A 20643-nucleotide genomic window follows, 5' to 3' on the forward strand; every position below is an offset into this window, starting at 1 on the left:
CCAGGTCACTGCCACAGCCCTCTCAGAGAGCCCCACCTGACAGCGGCCCTCGCAGCTTGTTCTGCAGAAAGCCTTCCTCCCGTGCCCCACCTCTCTCCACCCGCAGCACGGCTCCGCCCCTCGTGCAGAGGAGCAGACAGAGCTTCCCCAGGAGGACAGAACCAGCCTTTCCCTAAGTGTGTGCTTCCAAACCAGTTGCTCGGAACGCTAGGGAGAAGTTCTGTGGCCAAATAAGCCTGGTCGAGATGTTACCGCAACACTTCTGGACAATTTATTAATGGACGCAGTGACTCTCCAAAACAGGGACATAACATACACGGTTTCCTAGACACAGCCAATGTCCCTTTAGAGAAGCCACATCAGCCCACCAGAGGACTAACTAGTATTCTAAAAAAAAATACTCTGGGCCCTGGCCGGTTTGGCTCAGCGGTTAGAGCGTCGGCATGTGGTCCAGAGAGACCCAGGTTCGGTTCCCGCTAAGGGCATGTACCTTGGTTGCAGTTTGTCCCCGGCCCTGGCTGGTTGTGCGGGTGGCAACCACTCGATGGGTCCCTTTCACATCGATGTTTCTCTCTCTCTCTCTCTCTCTCTCTCTCTTCCCCTCTCTCCCTCCCACTCTATCTGAACAAAATAATGTCCTCGGGTGAGGATAAAAAATACATAAATAAATAAAAATAAAAAAATACTCTGGAATCTAGAACACTATTTCTCAATTTTGTCTTGACTGTGACCCCCCCCCCCCCGACTAAGAAATATGTTTTTTACCAAAACCCACTTATTTAAAGAAAACCACCACAGGCCACAGCGGCCTCACCCGTGCTAAAGCCCATGATTCCAAACCTGGATTAAGTACTTGATCTGACGAGTCTCAGCCTCTCCCAGAAATATCCTGGTCAACCGTCTGGAACCCCCTGCCCAACCACCAGGATGGTCCTCTGTCACCTGGTCCCTCTTCACCCCCCAGAGAAAACAATTTGCATGATGGAGCCCTTTGTCCTCTTCTCCCAAAGAAAACCTGCGCTGGCCCAGTACAACCCTTTCTTTTCCTTCGTCAACACCTATCTTTTCCACCGTTCTTCCTACAAAATGCTCCAGTTGGCACAACCCGCCGAATGGCCCTTCTAACCCTGGAGGGGACACTGCCCAGTTCAGGAATGGCGTAAGAAAGCCAATTAGATCTTCAGATTTACTCCACTGACTTTTGTTAACATACGTATAGCAAAAGTTAATGAAATAACAAACAATACTCATAATTACTATGTACTACATTCTATATGTTACATTCTATTTAAATTTCTTTCTTTGTTGGTGGCAACCCAGTAAATTGATTTTCTACCCATGAGGTCAAAAACCAGTTTAAAAACACAGACTTAGACTCTCTTGTGCCCCAGGGACATATTAACACATTGTACTGTGGCTGCTGAGAGAGCCCTTGGGGTGAAAGTAGGGTCTCCAGTTCCACACTTTCCACACGAGTGCCCCACACACATCGCCCACACTCTGAATGTCAAGGTGACCAAACTGGAAGCACTTTGGAGAAAACCCAGAGCCCAGACAACACTGAGAGGACGCCCCACTCAACCGAACAGCTTCTGCCCCATCAGACCGGCCGGGCCACAGGAAGCTGTTCTGCTCACACGGCCCCGCGTTCACAGAACAGGAGGCTGCTGCTGCAGCTGGTGAGAGGAAGGTGGTTCCTGAGACCGGCAGCTCAGGCAGAACCCGGGGCTGTGACAGCCACAGCCTGCCAGCTAAGAGAAGAGCAACGCAGACGTAAGGGCCTGAGAACTGCCCCCCACCCTGGCCCTGGGGCTCCGCTGGCTGGAGAGACACCAAAAAGTTTCAGGGTTAATTCCCAGTCAGGACACCTGCAGGAGGCAACCGACTGATGTTTCTCTCTCATATACATGCCTTTCTCTCTCACAAAAATCAGTGAGGGTGGCAGCGGTTACAGCATGGGCCTGTGGACCAAGGAGTCCCAGGTTCAATTCTGACCAAGGGCATGTACCTCAGTTGCGGTTCGTCCCCAGCCCCAGTTGGGAAACGTGGGAGGCAACCAATCGATGTGTCTGTCTCTCTCACATCGATGTTTCTCTCTCTCTCCCCCTCTCTCCCACTCTATCTGAAGATAAATATAAAAATATCCTCCAGTGAGGATTAAATTAAAATAAAAAAATCAGTGAGGATTAAAAGAAAGAAAGAAAATGTGCGGCTGGTGTGGCTGGTGGCTGAGCATCGACCCTGCACCAGGGGGCCGCAGGTTCACACCCAGGCTGTGGGCCAGATCCCCAGTGGGGGGCATACAGGAGGCTGCCGATCAATGTTTCTATCTCTCTCTCTCTAAAATCAATAAAAAAGAAAGAAAGAAAAGCCATACCTTAGTTCTGAGAGTCTGTAACCCCCCCCAAACCCCCAAACAAAAGGCTAGAGATGCAAGCCCCTGCCCAGGCCAGGGTGTGACAGAGGATGCTGGTCACTGCTTCCCTTAAAGGGCTTTGTTCTAGGAAACAGGAAGTCCACAAAGGAAACGCCCTCCCCTTCCCTTCAGGGAAGTAAAATCATCATGGATCCGAGTGAACACTGCCCCAGGGACAGCTGACAGACTACACTGAATTTAACAGGTCATTTATCTCACACTTTTCTAGCCCATTACACTGTCTACTGGACCAGACAAATTCAGAAACTGTCTGTCTCTAGGCTGTAACGTGGAAGTTATAAAAGGTCAAATTAAGGCAAAAGCACCCACGTGACAGAAGGCTCAGCTGAGAAGTAAAACAGAAAGGGGTGAACCACACTTGTGCCCTGGGACAGGGCTTTGGGGAGGGAGACCACAGAACTCAGAATCTCAAAGTGCTGGAACAGGGAGTGACCTTTCCCCTTTACAACTCTCAGGCAGTTGTTCCTAAACCGCATGTTAAAATCTGGGATCCTGGGCACCCAGTGTCTGTTAAAGTGGCCCCATTTTCCCCAATAGCTCAAAACAAAGACCAAAAACAGTTCATGCAATTCAGTGTCAAGATAACAGGTTAGTATATTTGGTGCCAGCCAACCATGTCCCCTGGGTGCAAGGAGCGTGGACTGCAAGCAGCAACCTTTCCCTGGCTCACAATGGAATCCCGGTGTCTGGACCAGCGACGGACACGAGAGGCGCCAAGTATGTGCCAAATGAACATGACTTCCATGCCAGATGTATGACCTGCCTTCAGGGGCCTCATCTGGTAACAACACTCTGAAAGCTGGTGAGTTCACACAGAGAGCCTGTGAGGTCTGCAGGCCTAATGGTGCTCAGCTCCACCCAGCAGAGCTGCCCCAGAGCCCCTGGCCCCACCCAGACCCCAGCACAACTAAGAACAGCACTGAACCCAGACAATGAAGGAGAATCCTCCGAATCTCAATGACTTACCAAGTGTCGGATCCCATTCCAGGTGTGATACATGAGAGGGAAGACGAGAGCAAACTTGGCCGTGTGGATCAGCGCTGGCCCCAGACACAGGGACTTCACAAGTTCCAAATGAGACTCAAAGTTCCCAGGGAGCAACAGGGCCGACAAGCCAAAAAGGGAGACCCCTGAGGAGACAACCATGTAAGCCCTTCACAGAAGCACACCAGCCAGAGCCAATGTACACGTCAGCTGGCTCGAGGACCACCCACGTGGTCCTCCACAGCCTGCTGTCTGCCACACCTCTTCTTTCCCTGACCCTTCTTCCCATTGCTGTCAGATCCCAGACTCCCTCAGCTCTCGCTGCTGCTCTCACGGAGTGCAGCTGGTCTCACCCAGACTTCTGTACCACGTCACTATGAAAAAGTGTGAGTATGTTAATCCCTACAGAACCTACGCAGTGGAAGGCTGTTACTAGCCCTCTTTTTTCATCTTTTAAAGAACAGTGGAGTTCTTTTTCAATAAATCCTATTTTAGAGTCAAAGAGTGTCATCAGGCTTTTTAAGTTCAACAAGCTTTTTAGAATTTCTATGTTGGCCACAAAATCTCCAGTCTGAACGAACACCTTACTGTGGATTGTCTAGGCCAGCTGTTCTGCTGCTGGAAGAACTGAGAACACGAACCTCTGTGATCCCCAGGTCCACAGGCTCGAGCTCCTACTTGTCGGTGTGGCGCTCAGACCATCCCTGCGCACTGTGCGCTCTCCCTCAGGCCCGCTCTCCAACAGCAGACCCAGTTATCACCTCCAGCGACTGGGCGTCCCAACCCCCTGTCCGGGCACAAGGCCTTCTCTGCTGATGCCCTCTACCTACGTTCATGAACTTCCAACCCGCCCTTCCTTCAAGCTCCACAAATCCTTCAGCTGGTCTCTCCTCTGGAACCTCCTCTCCATTAAAAAGCCATCACAGTATATTATAAGCATTTATTTGTCCTACTTCTTAGACTCCTCTACACTTGAGGGAAGAGGCTATTAATATCATGCCCCAATTTCCAATACATGAAGGAGATGAGCTGGAAGACAGGAGGAACGAACAGGTCTCTCTGCAATGACCACATGAGCCGACACCCATGAGTGCGCTCGATCGGTGAGTGCAGATGTCCTGAGCACCTGCTGGGTGCCGGCGGCATGAGTGCAGTCCCCACGCTGAGGAATTTACAGTCTAATAAAAGAGGCGGGTTTATAACAAGCAAACAAGATAATTACAAACTGTGTAATAAAAGCTATGAAAGAAACCACCAGTGTGATAAGAACCATGAAGTATTGTGCTGCGAAACTGAAAATCAACAGTAACTCTAGAAACAGAAGCTGCTTTAGATATGACAGTAAGCAAAGGACTCTTTGAGCTGACAGTTTTGTTAGGGCACCAGCCACACATGGCAAGGGTGGGAATGAGATCTGCAAAGGCCCTGTGCCCGGGAACTGACCGCGAGGCGGAGCAGAGAGCACGGGGAGATGACTCAGGCGGGGCCAGATCAGCAGGGCACTTTAGGCCGCGGTGGAGATGTAAGAGGAAAGGCAAAGAATAGTAATGTAACAGTAACAGGAAGATTCTACTTATTCAAAAGAATTTTTTTACTTTTCTTGCTGTTGTGTGACAATAGACTGGAGGAGGACCACAGAATGCAAAGGTTGCTGGGACTGATTCATTTCAGGCCAAACGATCAGACTCTGCTGCCACCTGGTCCAGAGCACATCACCCTCTAATCATGCTTCTCATCCCTTTCCCATAAGTCAACATCCAGAGTACAGTTTCTCGAAATCCCATCAATTCTGGGTTAGGCATTTTTTTTTTTTTAATCCTCACCCGAGGATATTTTTCCATTTTTTGTACAGATAGAGTAGGAGGGAGAGAAAGGAAGGGAGAGAGAAAGAGAGAAACATTGACGTGAAGGGACACATCGAGTGGCTGCCACCCGCACGACCAACCAGGGCCGGGGACAAACTGCAACCGAAGTACGTGCCCTTAGCGGGAACCGAACCCAGGTCTCTCCGGACCACAGGCCGACACTCTAACCGCTGAGCCAAACTGCCCAGGGCTGGGTTAGGCATTATTAATACGCTCATTTCATAAAGAATAAACTGAGGTTTAGAAAGTTAGCCAAGTCGCCTAAGTCATCCACTTAGCAACACTATGTCCCTTCCCAGTGGAGGGATACATGGTAACTGCTGCCGACAGCAAGCAGCTACTGTGCTCCATCAGGGAACCAGGGAGAAGGTTTGGGAAGAACAGGATATATGCTGATGAATACATGGTCGTTCAAAGGAGTAAACACAGCCCTGACCGGTGTGGCTCAGCAGTCAGAGTGTCAGCCCGCAGACCAAAGAGTTGCAGGTCCGATTCTGGTCAAGGGTACATACCATGGTTGCGGTTCACCCCCAGCACTGGTTGGGGTCATGCGAGAGGCAACCAATCAGTGTGTCTCTCTCACATCAATCTTTCTCTCTTTCTCTCTCTCTCTCTCCCTCCCAGTCTATCTGAAGATAAATGGAAAGATATTCTTGGGTGAGGATTGAAAAACAAAGAGGTAAAGACAACAACAACAAAAAAACCCACATAAGTACATCGTGAAAACAATACATTCAATTTTAGCCATGTTTAGCAAACTAATACTTTTGTATCATTCGAATCCACAACCTAGACTGTTTTCACTCAGTGGTGATAAACACACTTAAGCAATAATGGAAACTACAGACTAAAAAGTAAAAGATAAACTGCTTTTATTCTCCCAATGGTTTTAGGGTAAAATCTACTCAACAATACCATCCAACTAAGCAGAAAATATCTATCTGAAAGTGATAGGATTCAAGCAAGCGGAAATAAAGTCACTATGAACTTACAGTTAGAAAAGCCTAATCTTGAAGTGTATCCTGTTATTTCAGTGCAAATAGGTTAAAAACCAGAAACCATCAATCACCCTTCTGCCTGGATTCCATCATCCCTGTACCAGCCAAAGGAATGATGGCGCTGGGTCTTAGCTGGGCGTTCCTGTCCTCACCTGGTCACCAGCAAAACTAATCTGGCTTCGAGTAGCAGAGACTTGGCTTTCGATAATTCCTGCCATTGTCTCAGCTGCAGCTCCCTAAATACAAGACCCCTACATTTAAGCCACCAGCCCTGCTGATGACCACATCAATAAAACAGTCCTCAGACGCCTAAAAAGGGCCCTGAGGATATTATGAAAAACAAAAATATCCAGCATTCGCAAGGGAAAATTTTAAAACACAGTGATCCTCTTGCAAAGTATCTCCCTCTGGTGGGAAGATGCAGCCAATCTCAGAACCTGTGACAAACCTCCGACCTGCGAAGAATGAGCTGAGACCAGCGTACACTCACCCCGTGGCTGTATTTACATTACACGGAAAACAGACATTCTGGTCTGTAACCAAGACTTTGAAAGACTGGAGAGGGAATCCATCTCTGGGGCTGATCAATTCTGGGTGACAAGGAATAGCACTAAAACTGAGTATCTCCAAGAATAAGGTTGATGACTGACCTTGGACTGTGTTTGGTCAACCTTCCTTCAGCCAGCCCAACTCTATTATATTTCTATCTCTGCTCTCTGTGATTTCAATAAATATACCGGCAGGAGGTGCTAGGGATGATTTTAAAATCCCTAAGCAGCCCTGGCCAGTTTGGCTCAGCGGTTAGAGCGTCGGCCTGCGGTCTGGAGAGACCCGGGTTCGGTTCCCGCTAAGGGCACGTACTTCGGTTGCAGTTTGTCCCCGGCCCTGGTTGGTCGTGCGGGTGGCAGCCACTCGATGTGTCCCTTCACGTCGATGTTTCTCTCTCTCTCTCCCTTCCTCTCTCTCCCTCCTACTCTATCTGTACAAAAAATGGAAAAATATCCTCGGGTGAGGATAAAAAAAAAAAAAATAATAAAATAAAATAAAATCCCTAAGCAAAGAACTTGAGCATCACAGGAACGTAATTGTTAAAGGAACGAATGAACAATAAGCTTAAACAAACTCATCGTTTTCTCTAAACCAAGTCACTGAGCTGCAAAGGAGGCAGTGCCTAGAGCCAAAAACCGGCCAAGTTCTTCCCAGAAGTGCATGTGTGCGTGTGGTGCGCGTGTACAAGAGACACATACCTGCACTCAGGGCAACCCCAGTGCCGCGGTGGCAGATGGACATGGCCATGGGAAGGGACCAGCTGCAAGGAAACACAAGAGGCAACTGAGAAAAGGAAAAAATGATGCGCACTGGAGTCCACCTGCAAAGGAAACTCCGTGGAAACAGGCGATATTTACAGGAAACAATCGGCTCTCACAGGCTGGTGTCCACCTCATTTTTAAATAAGAAACACCCCACGGGTCCTTCCACTTCTCCAGGCACAAACCTGAAGCAGAGGAAAACCTACGTGAGTTTTATTTATCCATGGTTTCATATATCATCCTTGAACTCTTTTGTTTTTTTTTAATTTATTTTCAATTATAGTTGATATACATTATTAGTCTGTGGTGTACAATATCATGATTAGACATTTATATAACTTACAAAGTGGTCCCCGGTAAGTCCAGTACCCACCTGACACTATACATGGTTATCACAACAGTACTGACGATATTCCCTGTGTGGTGCTGTACACCCCACGACTGTTTTATAACTAGCAATTTGTACTTCTTACTCCCTTCACTTTTTTCATCCAGCTCCCCAATACCCCTCCCATCTGGTGACCATCAGTTTGTTCTCTATACCTATGAAACTCTGTACCCCAAAATACCCAAATTGAGCATACCATTTATTTCTTAATAAATCACCAATTCCAACTGTTTTAATCCAATTTTGCTGGGTTTCGTTTCCTTTCTTCTTATTTTGAGAGCACGTCTGTTAAAGCCGAGGACAGATACACAAAGGAAGGACTTAAGACAGACGCAACAACAGGGAGAACCAGCTCTGCTGGCTCGTTAGGAATGTCACAGCCAAGTGAGCCGCAGCCGGGCTGCTGTCCCTGAGACATCAGAGAGCAGGGCCTTGGTGACAGTCTCAGGAGATCAAGCCGGGACAAGCTGCCGCTGCCCGTTGCTCTCCTGGCTGCAAGTCTCCCGCAGACCCTCAGAGTTTCAGAGAGGAAGACAGGCAGGGGCATGCTCCAGAGACCACCGACCAACTTAGTAGGTTTCTTAACCCACAGCAGTTTTAAAATACTTTGTCATCAAACCACTTTTTAAATAATTTCTGAATTGCCAATCTGCCAAGCATTTCCGCAGGACAAGCACTCTGCTGCTGGGACTAGTTCTCATGCTCAGGAGGGAGCTGGTGAGGAGCTGGGAGAACAGCCATGTTTTTGTTCCTGGAAAGTCAGCGTAGAGAGAGAATGCTGAGCATAACCAGACCAGAGAGTCAGCACTCAAGGGAAGCAACTCAAGTGAGTTAAAAGATCTCCAAGAGAGATTCCAACCACGTAAATGAAAATGGTCACAGGAAGCAAGCTTTAATGTCCAAAAACCCCACAAAAACTGGCCAAACACCACTCTGATTAACTCAGACTCAACAGGACAAACATAAAAGGCAGAAGAGAGAACAATGGCATACTTTGGTTAGAAAGATCAGGAGACTAAAACCCAGAAGGAGCTGAGGCTTGCAAAATGTCAAGGACCACACACAGGGGCCTTTGAAAGGGGCCCCGGGAAAGCAGCCTCCTCACGGGACAGACAGCTGTGTGTCAGTGACAAGAGTGCAAGGCAGACTGCGCCACTGTTTTGTCAGAAAGAGTGGCCACCAGGCTGAAAAAGACGTGTTGATCTGAGAGAACTAAAAAGAAGACGGTGGGGAAAGCAAGACATTGCTTAGCAGCTGAAATTCACGTGGGGCTCCTGGCCAGAGGATGCAACCCCGTGACTGGAGAGCTGACGGATGGAGCAGGGCACCGTTCTGGCAACCTCTGAGAGATATTGCAGTCGATCCAGCACTCAATCGGTGAGGGAGATTTTATTTTCCAAAGAAGCACGGTATTATTTCCAGCCCCACAGGACATTCCAGGATCTCGTCACTGCTCATTAGGCAAGCAGGACATCACGGCTGGTTTTGCCTCAAGAAACAAAATGCAGCAGAAGTGACATGGTCTGAGCTCCAAATCACAGTCCATCTGTCCCTGCATCTCTCCTTCTACGGGAAGCCCACAGCGGCCTGTGACAGAACTGGGGCCGTGTAACAGCCAGAACCCAACGAGCACGTGTGAGGAGGGGGTGCACGTCCATCCAGCCCATGTATCCAGCTGAACCTCAGACCTCTCGGAGCAAATGCATCCCCATTATTTCCTGCTCGGACTTGAGGTAAAGTCCAGTGTAAAAATCAAGATTAATTCATTTGGAAAAAATGATCACTAGGAGACAGTACAATTTTCCTTACAGAAATTTTTCAGGAAATACTGAGATCCTTTTGAACCCAGATTATATCTTATTTGTCTTTTTATTTCCAACTCCTAAAAGAGTACATTACAGAGTATGAATAATCAACAAATATCCAGTGATCTGCAGAGTATTCCTTTCCTTTCCTTTTTTGACTGTGAGTAGAATTTAACATTAATCAGAAAAAGCTGGAGACACAGGATATGTGAATTTCAGCAACGGATGTAATAACTGTGCTGCAAACAATACCATCAAGAAAGTACAGCCCTGGCCAGTTTGGCTCAGCGGTTAGAGCGTTGGCCTGCGGTCCGGAGAGAACCTGGTTCGGTTCCCGCTAAGGGCACGTACCTCGGTTGCAGTTTGTCCCCAGCCCTGGTTGGTCCTGCGGGTGGCAGCCACTCGATGTGTCCCTTTCACATCGATGTTTCTCTCTCTCTCTTCCTCTCTCTCCCTCCCACTCTATCTGTACAAAAAATAGAAAAATGTCCTCGGGTGAGGATTAAAAAAAAAACAAAGAACAAAGTTTTTCTCAGAAGACATGCACATGGCCACTAAGTACATGAAAGATGCCCAACACTGCCAGTCATCAGGAGGCTGTGAAACAAAACCAGAATGAGCCCTGGCCGGTTTTGCTCAGTGGTGAGAGCATCGGCCTGCAGACCAAAGAGTCCTGGGTTCGATTCCTGCCAAGGGCACGCACCTTGGTTGCAATTCGTCCCCAGCCCCAGCTGGGATCATGCAGGTGGCAACCAGTCAATGTGTGTCTCTCATGTTGATTTTCTTTCTCTCTCTCTCCCTCCCATACTGTCTGAAAATAAAATGCAAAAAAAAAAAAAAAAAAATCCTCAGGTGAGATTGAAATAAAAACAAAAACAGAATGAGACGCCTCCTCACGCCCATCAGAATGGCTACTATAAAGATAATAATAAATTCTGGCGAGGGTGTGGAGAAACTGCAACCTTTGTGCACTGCTGGTGGGGACATAAAACAGTGCAGCCCCTGTGTGAACAGCACACAGGTTTCTGAGAAAACTAAATGTAGGCCCTGGCCAGTTTGGCTCAGCAGTTAGAGCACCGGCCTGAGGTCCGGAGAGACCCGGGTTTGGATCTCGCTAGGGGCATGTACCTCAGTTGCAGTTTGTCCCCGGCCCTGGTTGGTCGTGCGGGTGGCAGCCACTCGATGTGTCCCTTTCATGTCGATGTTTCTCTCTCTCTCTCTCTTCCTCTCTCTCCCTCCTACTCTATCTGTACAAAAAATGGAAAAATGTCCTTGAGTGAGGATTAAAAAAAAAAAGAAAACTAAATGTAGAATTACTATACGATCTGCCCGGCGGGTGCGGCTTAGTGGTTGGGTGTCGACCCATGCACCAAGAGGTCGCCGGATCAATTCCCCGGTCAGGGCACATGCCCCATTGTGGGCCAAACCCCCAGTGGGGGGCATGCAGGAGGCGGCCAGTCGATGTTCTCACTCATCAATGTTTCTCTCTCTCTCTCCCTTTCCCTTCCTCTCTCTTTCTTTAAAGACAAAAAAAAGAGGGTGTCAATGGGGGAAAAAGAAGCATCTGTAAGAAAAATAAAAAATAAAAAAAGAATTACCATACGATCTAGCAATTCCACTCTGGATATACCCAAAAGAAATGAAAGCAGAGACGATGTCCACCCGTGTTCATGGCAGCATTCGCCACAACCATCGAAAGGTGGAAATGCCCCAAGAGTCTATGATGGATAAACGGGTGAACAGAGCACTGTCAGCGTCACAAAGGGAGTCCTGACATGTGCACAATGCAATGAGCCCTGAAGACACTGTGCTGTGTGGAAGGAGCCGACACACGGACACTGCACGCCTCTGCTCTGAGTCCTGGGAGGCCAGACTCCTATGACAGGAAGTTGAATGGGGCTGCGGGGGGCCAGGACGGGGAACTGGGACTTACTGTGAACTGGGAGAGTTTCTGTTTGAAGAGACGAGCAGCCTCGGAGGTGATGGCAGTGATGGCTACACAACAACGTGAACGCACTTCATGCCACTGAAAGGCCCTTTCAAGGGGCCAGAACGGCGCTACTATGTGACGTGCACTCAGCACGACGGGAAGCCCGCAGCAGTAGACACAGGGAGGCCGCGCTTCTGGTGCGGCAGCAGCAGCACAGCTGGGACTTCCCAGAGTCAGCGCTGGTGCAGTCTGCGCCTCGGAGCAGTCCGAGGTCGGACGTGGGGCCAGCTTCAAACCTGGTCCCCGCCACAAGCAATCTGTGTGCTCCCCAGAATGAGTGAAACGGACTCTTCATGCTTAACCAATCAATAAATCAATCAATAAAACTTTTTTTTAATGTAAAAAGACAACCCAATTAAAAAAGGAGCATAGAACTTGGACATACATGTCTCCAAATACAAATGGCCAGTAAGCACAGGAAAAATATTAAAAATCAATAAACTGTCAAGAAGAGAAAGGCTTAGATCTCTTCTCTACAGCTCACAGAACTAGAACCAGGGGACAGAAGATACAAGCTGGAGTAAGTTCAGTGAAACAAGGTCTTTCCGGTAGCAGAAAGCCCTCTGGGAAGGGGACCCCGAGCTCCTTGTCACTGGAAACGTGGGGCCACGGCAGACAGCCTTTATGGAGACACTGCACAGGAAGTTCGCTCGTTAGGCACAACAGTAGCTTCTGAACATTTTTTTCCTGAGCAGCACTATATCTTCAAATACAAAACCGCACCATATAAAACAGATCATATAATAAAATCAGGTCGTAGGGTTATCAGGACTGGGGCCTGCAGAACAATCTGCCTTTTGCCCGCCCCACACAACTACCCACGAAGCTTAGTGGAATGTCCGAAGCCCAGCAGCACTTTTAAAACCAATGAAACTGAGGACATAACCAACTTTTAAGAACCCGTCCAACACAACTGTTAAAATTTTTTTCTAACATCTTTTTTTAGAAAGCTGAAAAACATTAATCTAGAAAAGTAGCATTGTTACTGAGCATGTGTTGAACACCTCACAGCACTCTTCATGTGAGTTCTGCCTCGTACTTGTTGACTGCCTCTTCAAGAGACAATGGCATTGTAGTGTGAATGTCTTCTATTGCAGCAAACTATAGGCTTCAGACGAATAAAATCGTGTAGGTCATTGCCAAGCATGTAGAAACTTGAAGCTAAAATTTTCGTGGAAGAGCAAGCTCTGGATCACGCTGCAGAACAACAGCCTGGAACAAAGTTTCTCCAGAGCAGCAGTTCTCAACCTGTGGGTCGTGACACCTTTGGGGGTCGAATGACCCTTTCACAGGGTCACCTAAGACATAACAGTAGCAAAATTATAGTTACAAAGTAGCCACGAAAATAATTTTCTGGTGGGAGGAGCTGTATTAAAGGGTCGCAGCATTAGGAAGGTTGAGAACCACTGGTCTAGAGGGAAGTTCTTGGGCTCTGGCAGAGGGGGGTGGACTGGACTGGAACTGTGTGGGACACTCAGGATTTGGGGGGTACTCAAGAGTTTTTGTGGAGCCACGGCCATCTTGCTTGGGGAGCCCCTTCCCGGAGTTCTCCTAACATCTTTTTGAAGGATTCATTTTCTCCTGATAATTTAGGTCCTGTACATACTTTTGCTTTGATAAACTGACCCAATATATGAAGAGATAAAGAGTGCTACAGAAACTGCTAACTCAACCTCTCACTTCCATGCCTCCTCCAAACAACTACAAAATTAGTAAGAGGGGATATGATTCCACACTCTCAGACCTCTTTCCCAGACATGTCACCTTGGAAACAGCCCCATGCTCACTACTAGGTCTCTTTTTTCCACAAGTGTGACTTCATGCTTAAGAGTTTCAAAACTGGACGAACAAACAAGGTAACGAGAGACTCATCTCACCAGACTACTACCATTTATTATATGACCTGTGAAAAAGGTCAGGGTTTTGTATAGATTCAGAGTAATTTGAAAAGTACTTTTATCATTATAATCCTCCCCCAAACCTTTTATGTCTTGAAAAAAGTTTCACCATAAAGTAGTAAGGACGGAGATCACTATCAGTATCCTTCTGTTTTAATACTGGACATTTATCCCATTTCTGCAATCAAAATTATTTCTGGAATCCAGCTTAGAAAAAATCTGAAGGGCTGTGGTATGTGCGGAGGTGGCAGAAGAATGGCCAGGATCCCTGGCAGGAGCCCAAGCAGAGGGCAGCAGAGCTCAAGAGGCTTTGCTGGGTCAGCTGGAAAGGAGCAGGTCTCTGGGAAGACACTGCATGCAGCTCTCAGTGCTGCTTCGGAGGACAGCAGATCACAGACACACTTGCATGCGTGTGCACGCACACGTGTCCCAGCTCTGTCTACTGAAAGGAGCAGGTCTCTGGGAAGACACTGCATGCAGCTCTCAGTGCTGCTTCGGAGGACAGCAGATCACAGACACGCTTGCATGCGTGTGCATGCACACGTGTCCTAGCTCTGTCTACTGAAAGGAGCAGGTTTCTGGGAAGACACTGCATGACAGCTCTCAGTGCTGCTTCGGAGGACAGCAGATCACAGACACGCTTGCATGCGTGTGCACGCACACGTGTCCTAGCTCTGTCTACTGAAAGGGACAAATGCAAAATCTGAATGGGACCTAGATCAGATGCAAATGGGATCAATGCTAACTTTCTGACTGTGATGACTGCACTATGGAGAGCCCCTGAACTCAGGAAGCACACACTCAAGTCTGAAGGGGCCGTGGCAGGCAGAGCACTGGCCTCCCTACAGATGTGCACACACTGACCCCTGGACACTTGAGTATTTTAAGGCTGTAGAAGAAACGAAGGTTGTTAATAAGCTCACCTTTTCTTTTTTAAATGTTTTTATTGCTTGTTGTTTTAGAGAGACAGAGAGGAAGGGAGAGCGAGATAGAAACATCACTGTGAGCCCTGGCTGGTTTGGTTCAGCGGTTAGAGCATCGGCCTGCGGTCCAGAGAGACCCGGGTTCGGTTCCCGCTAAGGGCATGTACCTCAGTTGCAGTTTGTCCCCGGCCCTGGTTGGGTTGTGCGGGAGGCAGCCACTCAATGTGTCCCTTTCACGTCGATGTTTCTCTCTCTCTTTTCCTCTCTCTCCCTCCCACTCTATCTGAACAAAAAATGGAAAAATGTCCTTGGGTGAGGATTAAAAAAAAAAAGAAACATCAATGTGAGACAGATACATCAACAGGCTGCTCCCTGCACACCCCTCACTGGGGATTATGCCTGCAACCTGGGCATGCACCCTAACCAGGAATTGAACCGGGACCTCTCAGTCCATGGGACGACGCTCAACCCACCGAGCCACAAAGGCCAGGCTAATCAGCTCAACTTAAGATAAAAAGGCCACCCTGGATTATCTGGACAGGCCCAATGTAATCTCACGGGTGGCAGAAGAGGACAGTCAGAGAAGAGATGTGACAACAAAAGCAGTGTTAAAGCGATGAAGGAGACGGACTGGACCCATCGTGGTTATGAAGATGGAGAAAGGAGCCACGAGCCAAGGAACTCAAAGCAGCCTCCAGAAGCTGGAAAAGACCAGGAAGCCGATTCTCCCTGGAGCCTCAGGAAGAGACCAGCCCTGCCCACACCTTGACTTTAGCCTAGGCAGACACTGTCAGACCCTGACTACTGCTGGATAATAAATGTGCTGTTTTAAGCCACAGAGTTAGTGCTAACTTGTTACAGCTATAACAGAAAACCAATACAGGAGTAATGGGCACCCTGTCTCTGCACTTGTTCTTAAATTCCACAGACTGCTAGTATCTCACGAATCTGCACAAAGGTTAAATGGGACTCTGTCTACTATTTCTGCAACATTTCTGCAAATTTCAAATTTGTTTCAAAACACTCTTTTATAAACTGACAGCATTCTGAATTACCAAGATTTTCCAAATGGTAGCTTTGTAGGATAGATTACCCTTCTAAGCCTAGAAAACAGAATTTAATCATCTTCTTATAAAAGCCCTGAGGGTCCTGGACAGCTTTGCTCAGTAGTTAGAGCATCAGACCGCAAACAGAAGGGTTGCAGGCTCAATCCTGGCCCTGGAGTTGTGTGGGAGGCAACCAATTGATGTGTCTCTCTCACACCGATGTCTACCCCCCTCCACTCTCTCTAAAAATAAATAAATGGCCTGAAGGAAATAACCAGGGCAGCTGTGGACCAGTCCAGCACCTTCGCCCACTTCTACATTCCCTGGTCCCAGGGCCCTTACCTGTAGATAGTGATATGAGGAGACACAGGACGGTTTGAACCAACGTTCTTATTCCAGAATCTCTCCATTTCTTCCTTGGCTGTGGTTCCCAAAGGAACAGCACTAAAATGAAACCAAAAAGTTGTAAAGTGATTAAAAGTTGTAATAATTTTTTCGTATAACAAAAAGTTAAAATAAAAATTGTGCGCAGCCGGTGTGGCTCAGTGGATTAGCATCATCCTGACTGAGAAGTCAGGGCACAGGCCTGGGTTGCAGGCTCAATCCCCAGCACGGGGCGTGCAGGAGGCAGCGATCAATGTTTCTCTCTCTCTAAAAAAAAAAAAAAATCATAAAAATATGTTTTAAAAGAATGGTAAGCTGGGCCTGGCCACTGTGGCTCAGCTGGTTGAGCATCGATTGTCCCATGCACCAGATCACTGGCTTGATTCCCAGTCAGGGCACATGCCTGGGTTGTAGACTTCATCCCCAGTAGGGGATGCGCAGGAGGCAGCTGATCAATGATTCTATCCCTCTCCCTTTCTCTCTCTCTCAAAAAGTATTTTTAAAAAAACCTAATCTGGCCCTGGCCAGTTTTGCTCAGTGGTTGAGCGTCAGCCTGCAGACCAGAGAGTCCCGGGTTCGGTTCCCGCTAGGAGCACATACCACTAAATAAATAAATAAATAAATAAATTTTTTAAAAAATAATTTTAAAAAAAAGCCAATCTGAAGTTGAGATCACTACTTATTTAAAACAAACAAACAAAACGGTAAGCTGGGCTGGATGAACCACCGTATAAGGAAACCATGTTCATCCACTTGCCTTATCTTCATGTCAAGTGTGACTGTTATTAATAACTCCAACCACCCAGTGAGGTCATCTCAGAGGATAAGTCCTCTTTCCATTCCCCTTGGTGCACAGGTCCACCAACACAAGGTCAACTGCTTTCTGGTTGGGCATCAGGGCAAACACAGTATTTTAAAACCATTTACACAAACGGATCACCCCTTTCCCAGGCCACAAGCGCTACCTCCCACAGTCTCACCTGCTCACATGGGCCTCAAGACCCCCTTTCAGGCTCACAAAAAACAAGAGCTGCATTCAGCTCAGTACCTCTGAACAGATTCTTGGTGTCCTTTGTCACCAGGCTAGGTTGAAGCCAACTGATAAACAGCTATGTCCACCCTGGCTGGTTTGGCTCAGTGGTTAGAGCACTGGCCCGCGGACCAGCGTTGCGGGTTTGATTCTGGCCAAGGGCATGTACCTTGGGTGCGGTTGGTCCCTTGCACTGGATGGGGCCATGGAGGAGGCAGCCAGTTGACGTCTCTCTCTCACATCGATGTTTCTCTCTTTCTTTCTCCCTCACTCCTTCCCTCCACTCTATCTGAAGATAAATAGAAAAATATCCTTAGGTGAGGATTTAAAAACAAAACAACTGTGTCCAACAATTTAATTTATTATGTGTCTACAGTAAACATGATTCCATCCCCCTCAGAGAAATATGTTCCCAGATTACTGATTAATTACAAAAGGAAAATCAGTTCCTTCACAGTGGAAAATGCCTAGCAGACATTTCCTTACTCAAATGATAAAGCTGAAATCACTGATGAGACAAGTGGCCTCATGTGCCCCTCCCAACATGCACCGAGGCTACACATCACTCACAGACCCCTCCTGCCAGGAATGGATAGCCTGAGTCTATTCATCAGGACAGGCAGACAGACCCACCCCGACAGAGACTCCTCAAACTGTCCACGCCATAAAACACAAGCAGAGGCTAAGAAACAGTTCCAGATTCAAAGACACTAAAGAAATATGACAACTAAATACAATGTGTGAGCCCGGCTGGTGTGGCTCAGTGGTTGAGTATCGACCCATGCACCAAGAGGTTAACGGTTCAATTCCCAATCAGGGCACATGCCCAGGTTGTGAGCCAAATCCCCAGTGGGGGGCATGCAGGAGACAGCCAATTGATATTTCTCTCTCACATCGATGTTTCTATCTCTCTCTCCCTCTCCCTTCCTTTCTCTTTAAAATCAATAAAGGGGCCCTGGCCGGTTTGGCTCAGCGGTTGGAGCATTGGCCCGCCGTACAGAGAGACCTGGGTTTGGTTCCTGCTAAGGTACATACCTTGGTTGCAGTTTGTCCCCTGCTCCAGTAGGGGTCGTGTGGGTGGCAGCCAGTCAATGTGTCTCTCTCACATCGATGTTTCTCTCTCGCTTCCTCTCCCTCTCCCTCTATCTGAAGATGAATGAAAAAAGGTCCTCGTGTGAAGATAAAGAAAAAATTAAAATCAATAAAGGAAATAAAATTTTTTAAAATAAATAAATAACTACAATGTGTGAGATTCCGGATGGGGAACAGATAAACTACATTATGTGGACAAATCGACAATCTGAAAATCGTCTGTATATCAAATAAAGGCACATCGATGTTAAATGTCCTGAATTCAACAACTGCACTTGTATAATTACACCATGTCAGGCAGTCGATGTGCCTGTTCTCACGAGTAGACAGAACTAAAGCGCTGTAACGCCTGCAACCCGATCACAAAGAATTCAGAGAAAACAATTAAATAAATAATAAACCACATTAAATTATCAGTGTTAGACCAGTTTAGACCTATAAAAATACCAATTCACATGGCACAACCTAAAATATGTAGCTAACAACTGATGAATCTAGGTGAACGGCAGACAGAACTTCATTGTAGTATTATTCCAACTTTTCTGAATGTATATTTCCAAAATTTAAAATTAAAAAAAAAAAATAACACAGAGGCGACTGTTGAAGTCAACGGACTAGAAATGAATACAACAAGAAGAAATATACTTAAAGGCTAAATTCCTGCCCCAAATTAAAGTTTACAAGAAAAAAAAGCATTAAAGGAAGAAAGACTAAACAGAAAGGGAAGGAAAAATTATATATAAAGGAAGGAATCAAGAACTGGATTAGATCAATGAAATTAAATATAACAGAAAAACTGAAAGTGAGGAAAAGTAAGAAAATATCAAAGAAGTATTCTATTTTTAAAAACTGATTTTAGAGAGGAAGGGTAGAAGAGAGAGAAACATCGAGGTGAGAGAAAAACATCAATCAGTTGCCTCCTGTACACGTCCTGACTGGGGATCAAACCCGAAACCTGGGCATGTGCCCTGATGGGGAATCAAACCTTTTGGTGCACCAAACGACACTCCAACCAACTGAGCCACATCGACTAGGGCCCAAAGAAATATTCTTATCCTTCCTTCTACTACAAGAGAAAAATAGTGACCACATATTTTCAGCCAACTGTCTACAACTTTTTGCTTTTATATGTATCCCCAAAATCTAAACCAACAATCTATAGGACAAACTGCTATTCCCTGAGGAGGGGGAGTAATAATAATATGCACAGATTTAGAAACTTACTTTCTGACACAGAGCTGAGGACCGAGGTGTGCACGGAGGCAATGATGGCCAACACGTCTGCAAGACAAGAGAGCCAAATTAACAATGGAACTGCCATTTGACCCAGTGACCCCACTTATGGAAAAATATCCTAAGAAACCTAAAACACCAATCAGGAAGAATATATGCACCCCTATGTTCATAGCAGCACTATTTATAATTGCTAAGATCTGGAAACAGCCCAAGTGTCCATCAGTAGATGAGTGGATAAAAAAGCTGTCGTACATATACGCAATGGAGTACTATGCAGCTGTAAGAAAGAAAGATCTCTTATCCTTTGAGACGACAGGGAGCGACCTGGAGAGTATTATGCTAAGCCAGTCAGAGAAAGACAAGTATCATATGATCTCACTTATTTATTGAACATAATGAACAAACTAAGCTGTCGACCAAAAGGAGATCCAGAATCATGGAAGCAGGGAACAGACTGACAAGCCTCAAAGGGATGGGGGTAGGAGGGAACAGAAGAGATAAACCAAAGAAGTTATATGTATATATGCTCAACCAATAGACAAGGACACTAGGCTGGGGAAGGCAGGAGGTGGGGTGGGAGTGGTAAGGAGGGGGTCAAAGGGGAAAAAAAAAAGGGATATCTGTAATGCTTTCAACAATTAAAAAAAAAAAAATAGCCTGGCCAGTGTGGCTCAGTGGTTGAGCATCGACCCATGTACCAAGAGGTTACCAGTTCGATTCCCAGTCAGGGCACATGCCCAAATTGTGGGGTAAATCCCCAGTGGGGGCATGCAGGAGGCAGCCCATTGATGTTCTCTCTCATCGATGTTTCTATCTCTCCCTCACCCTTCCTCTCTCTAAAATCAATAAGGAAAAAAATTTTTAATAAAAAGAAAAAATTAATTAATTTAATTAAAAGCAAAAAAAAGACAAGAGAACCAGAGTCAGTGATACTCAGAGACCAACTTCAGGAGCCCACGTCTCTGTTCTGTACTGAATCAGACTTGGGCTGAAGGAAAAGAAATTAATAAGATGGTAACAATGACAGTATCTGTGTCCTTCAAATTGTTTTCTAGTAGGAAAGCCACAACTTAAAATAACTTGAGAATAATCACAAATCTCACTTACAAATGCAAAATAATGTAAACACAAATAACACGAGGCAAAAAAATTATCGAAGTTGGTAATGTTTAACAGAAATATAGAAAGTGACTTTTTTTTTTTATCCTCACCCGAGGACATTTTTTCCATTTTTTGTCCAGACAGAGTGGGAAGGAG

General features: G+C 46.6%; 1 protein-coding gene across 6 annotated transcripts in view; it reads right to left on the reverse strand.

Moving 5' to 3' along the window:
- SDHC (succinate dehydrogenase complex subunit C) overlaps positions 1-20643 on the reverse strand; it is a 28585-nt gene that overhangs the window by 843 nt on the left and 7099 nt on the right. For 2 of the 6 annotated variants that reach the window (XM_036273155.1, XM_036273161.1), the window contains exons 2-5: positions 19375-19431; positions 15987-16088; positions 7532-7593; positions 3404-3567 (exon numbers count right to left, since the gene is read on the reverse strand). In XM_036273155.1, coding sequence (XP_036129048.1) covers positions 3404-3567; positions 7532-7593; positions 15987-16088; positions 19375-19431 — 385 coding nt within the window. Of the gene's footprint in view, positions 1-3403; positions 3568-7531; positions 7594-15986; positions 16089-16785; positions 16912-17008; positions 17348-19374; positions 19432-20643 lie in introns of those variants that run through there. The other 4 variants (XM_036273158.1, XM_036273160.1, XM_036273159.1 and 1 more) reach the window with 4 other exon arrangements.

Source organism: Molossus molossus, unplaced genomic scaffold, assembly GCF_014108415.1.
Source record: "Molossus molossus isolate mMolMol1 unplaced genomic scaffold, mMolMol1.p scaffold_m16_p_20, whole genome shotgun sequence".
Classification (NCBI taxonomy): Eukaryota; Metazoa; Chordata; class Mammalia; order Chiroptera; family Molossidae; genus Molossus; species Molossus molossus.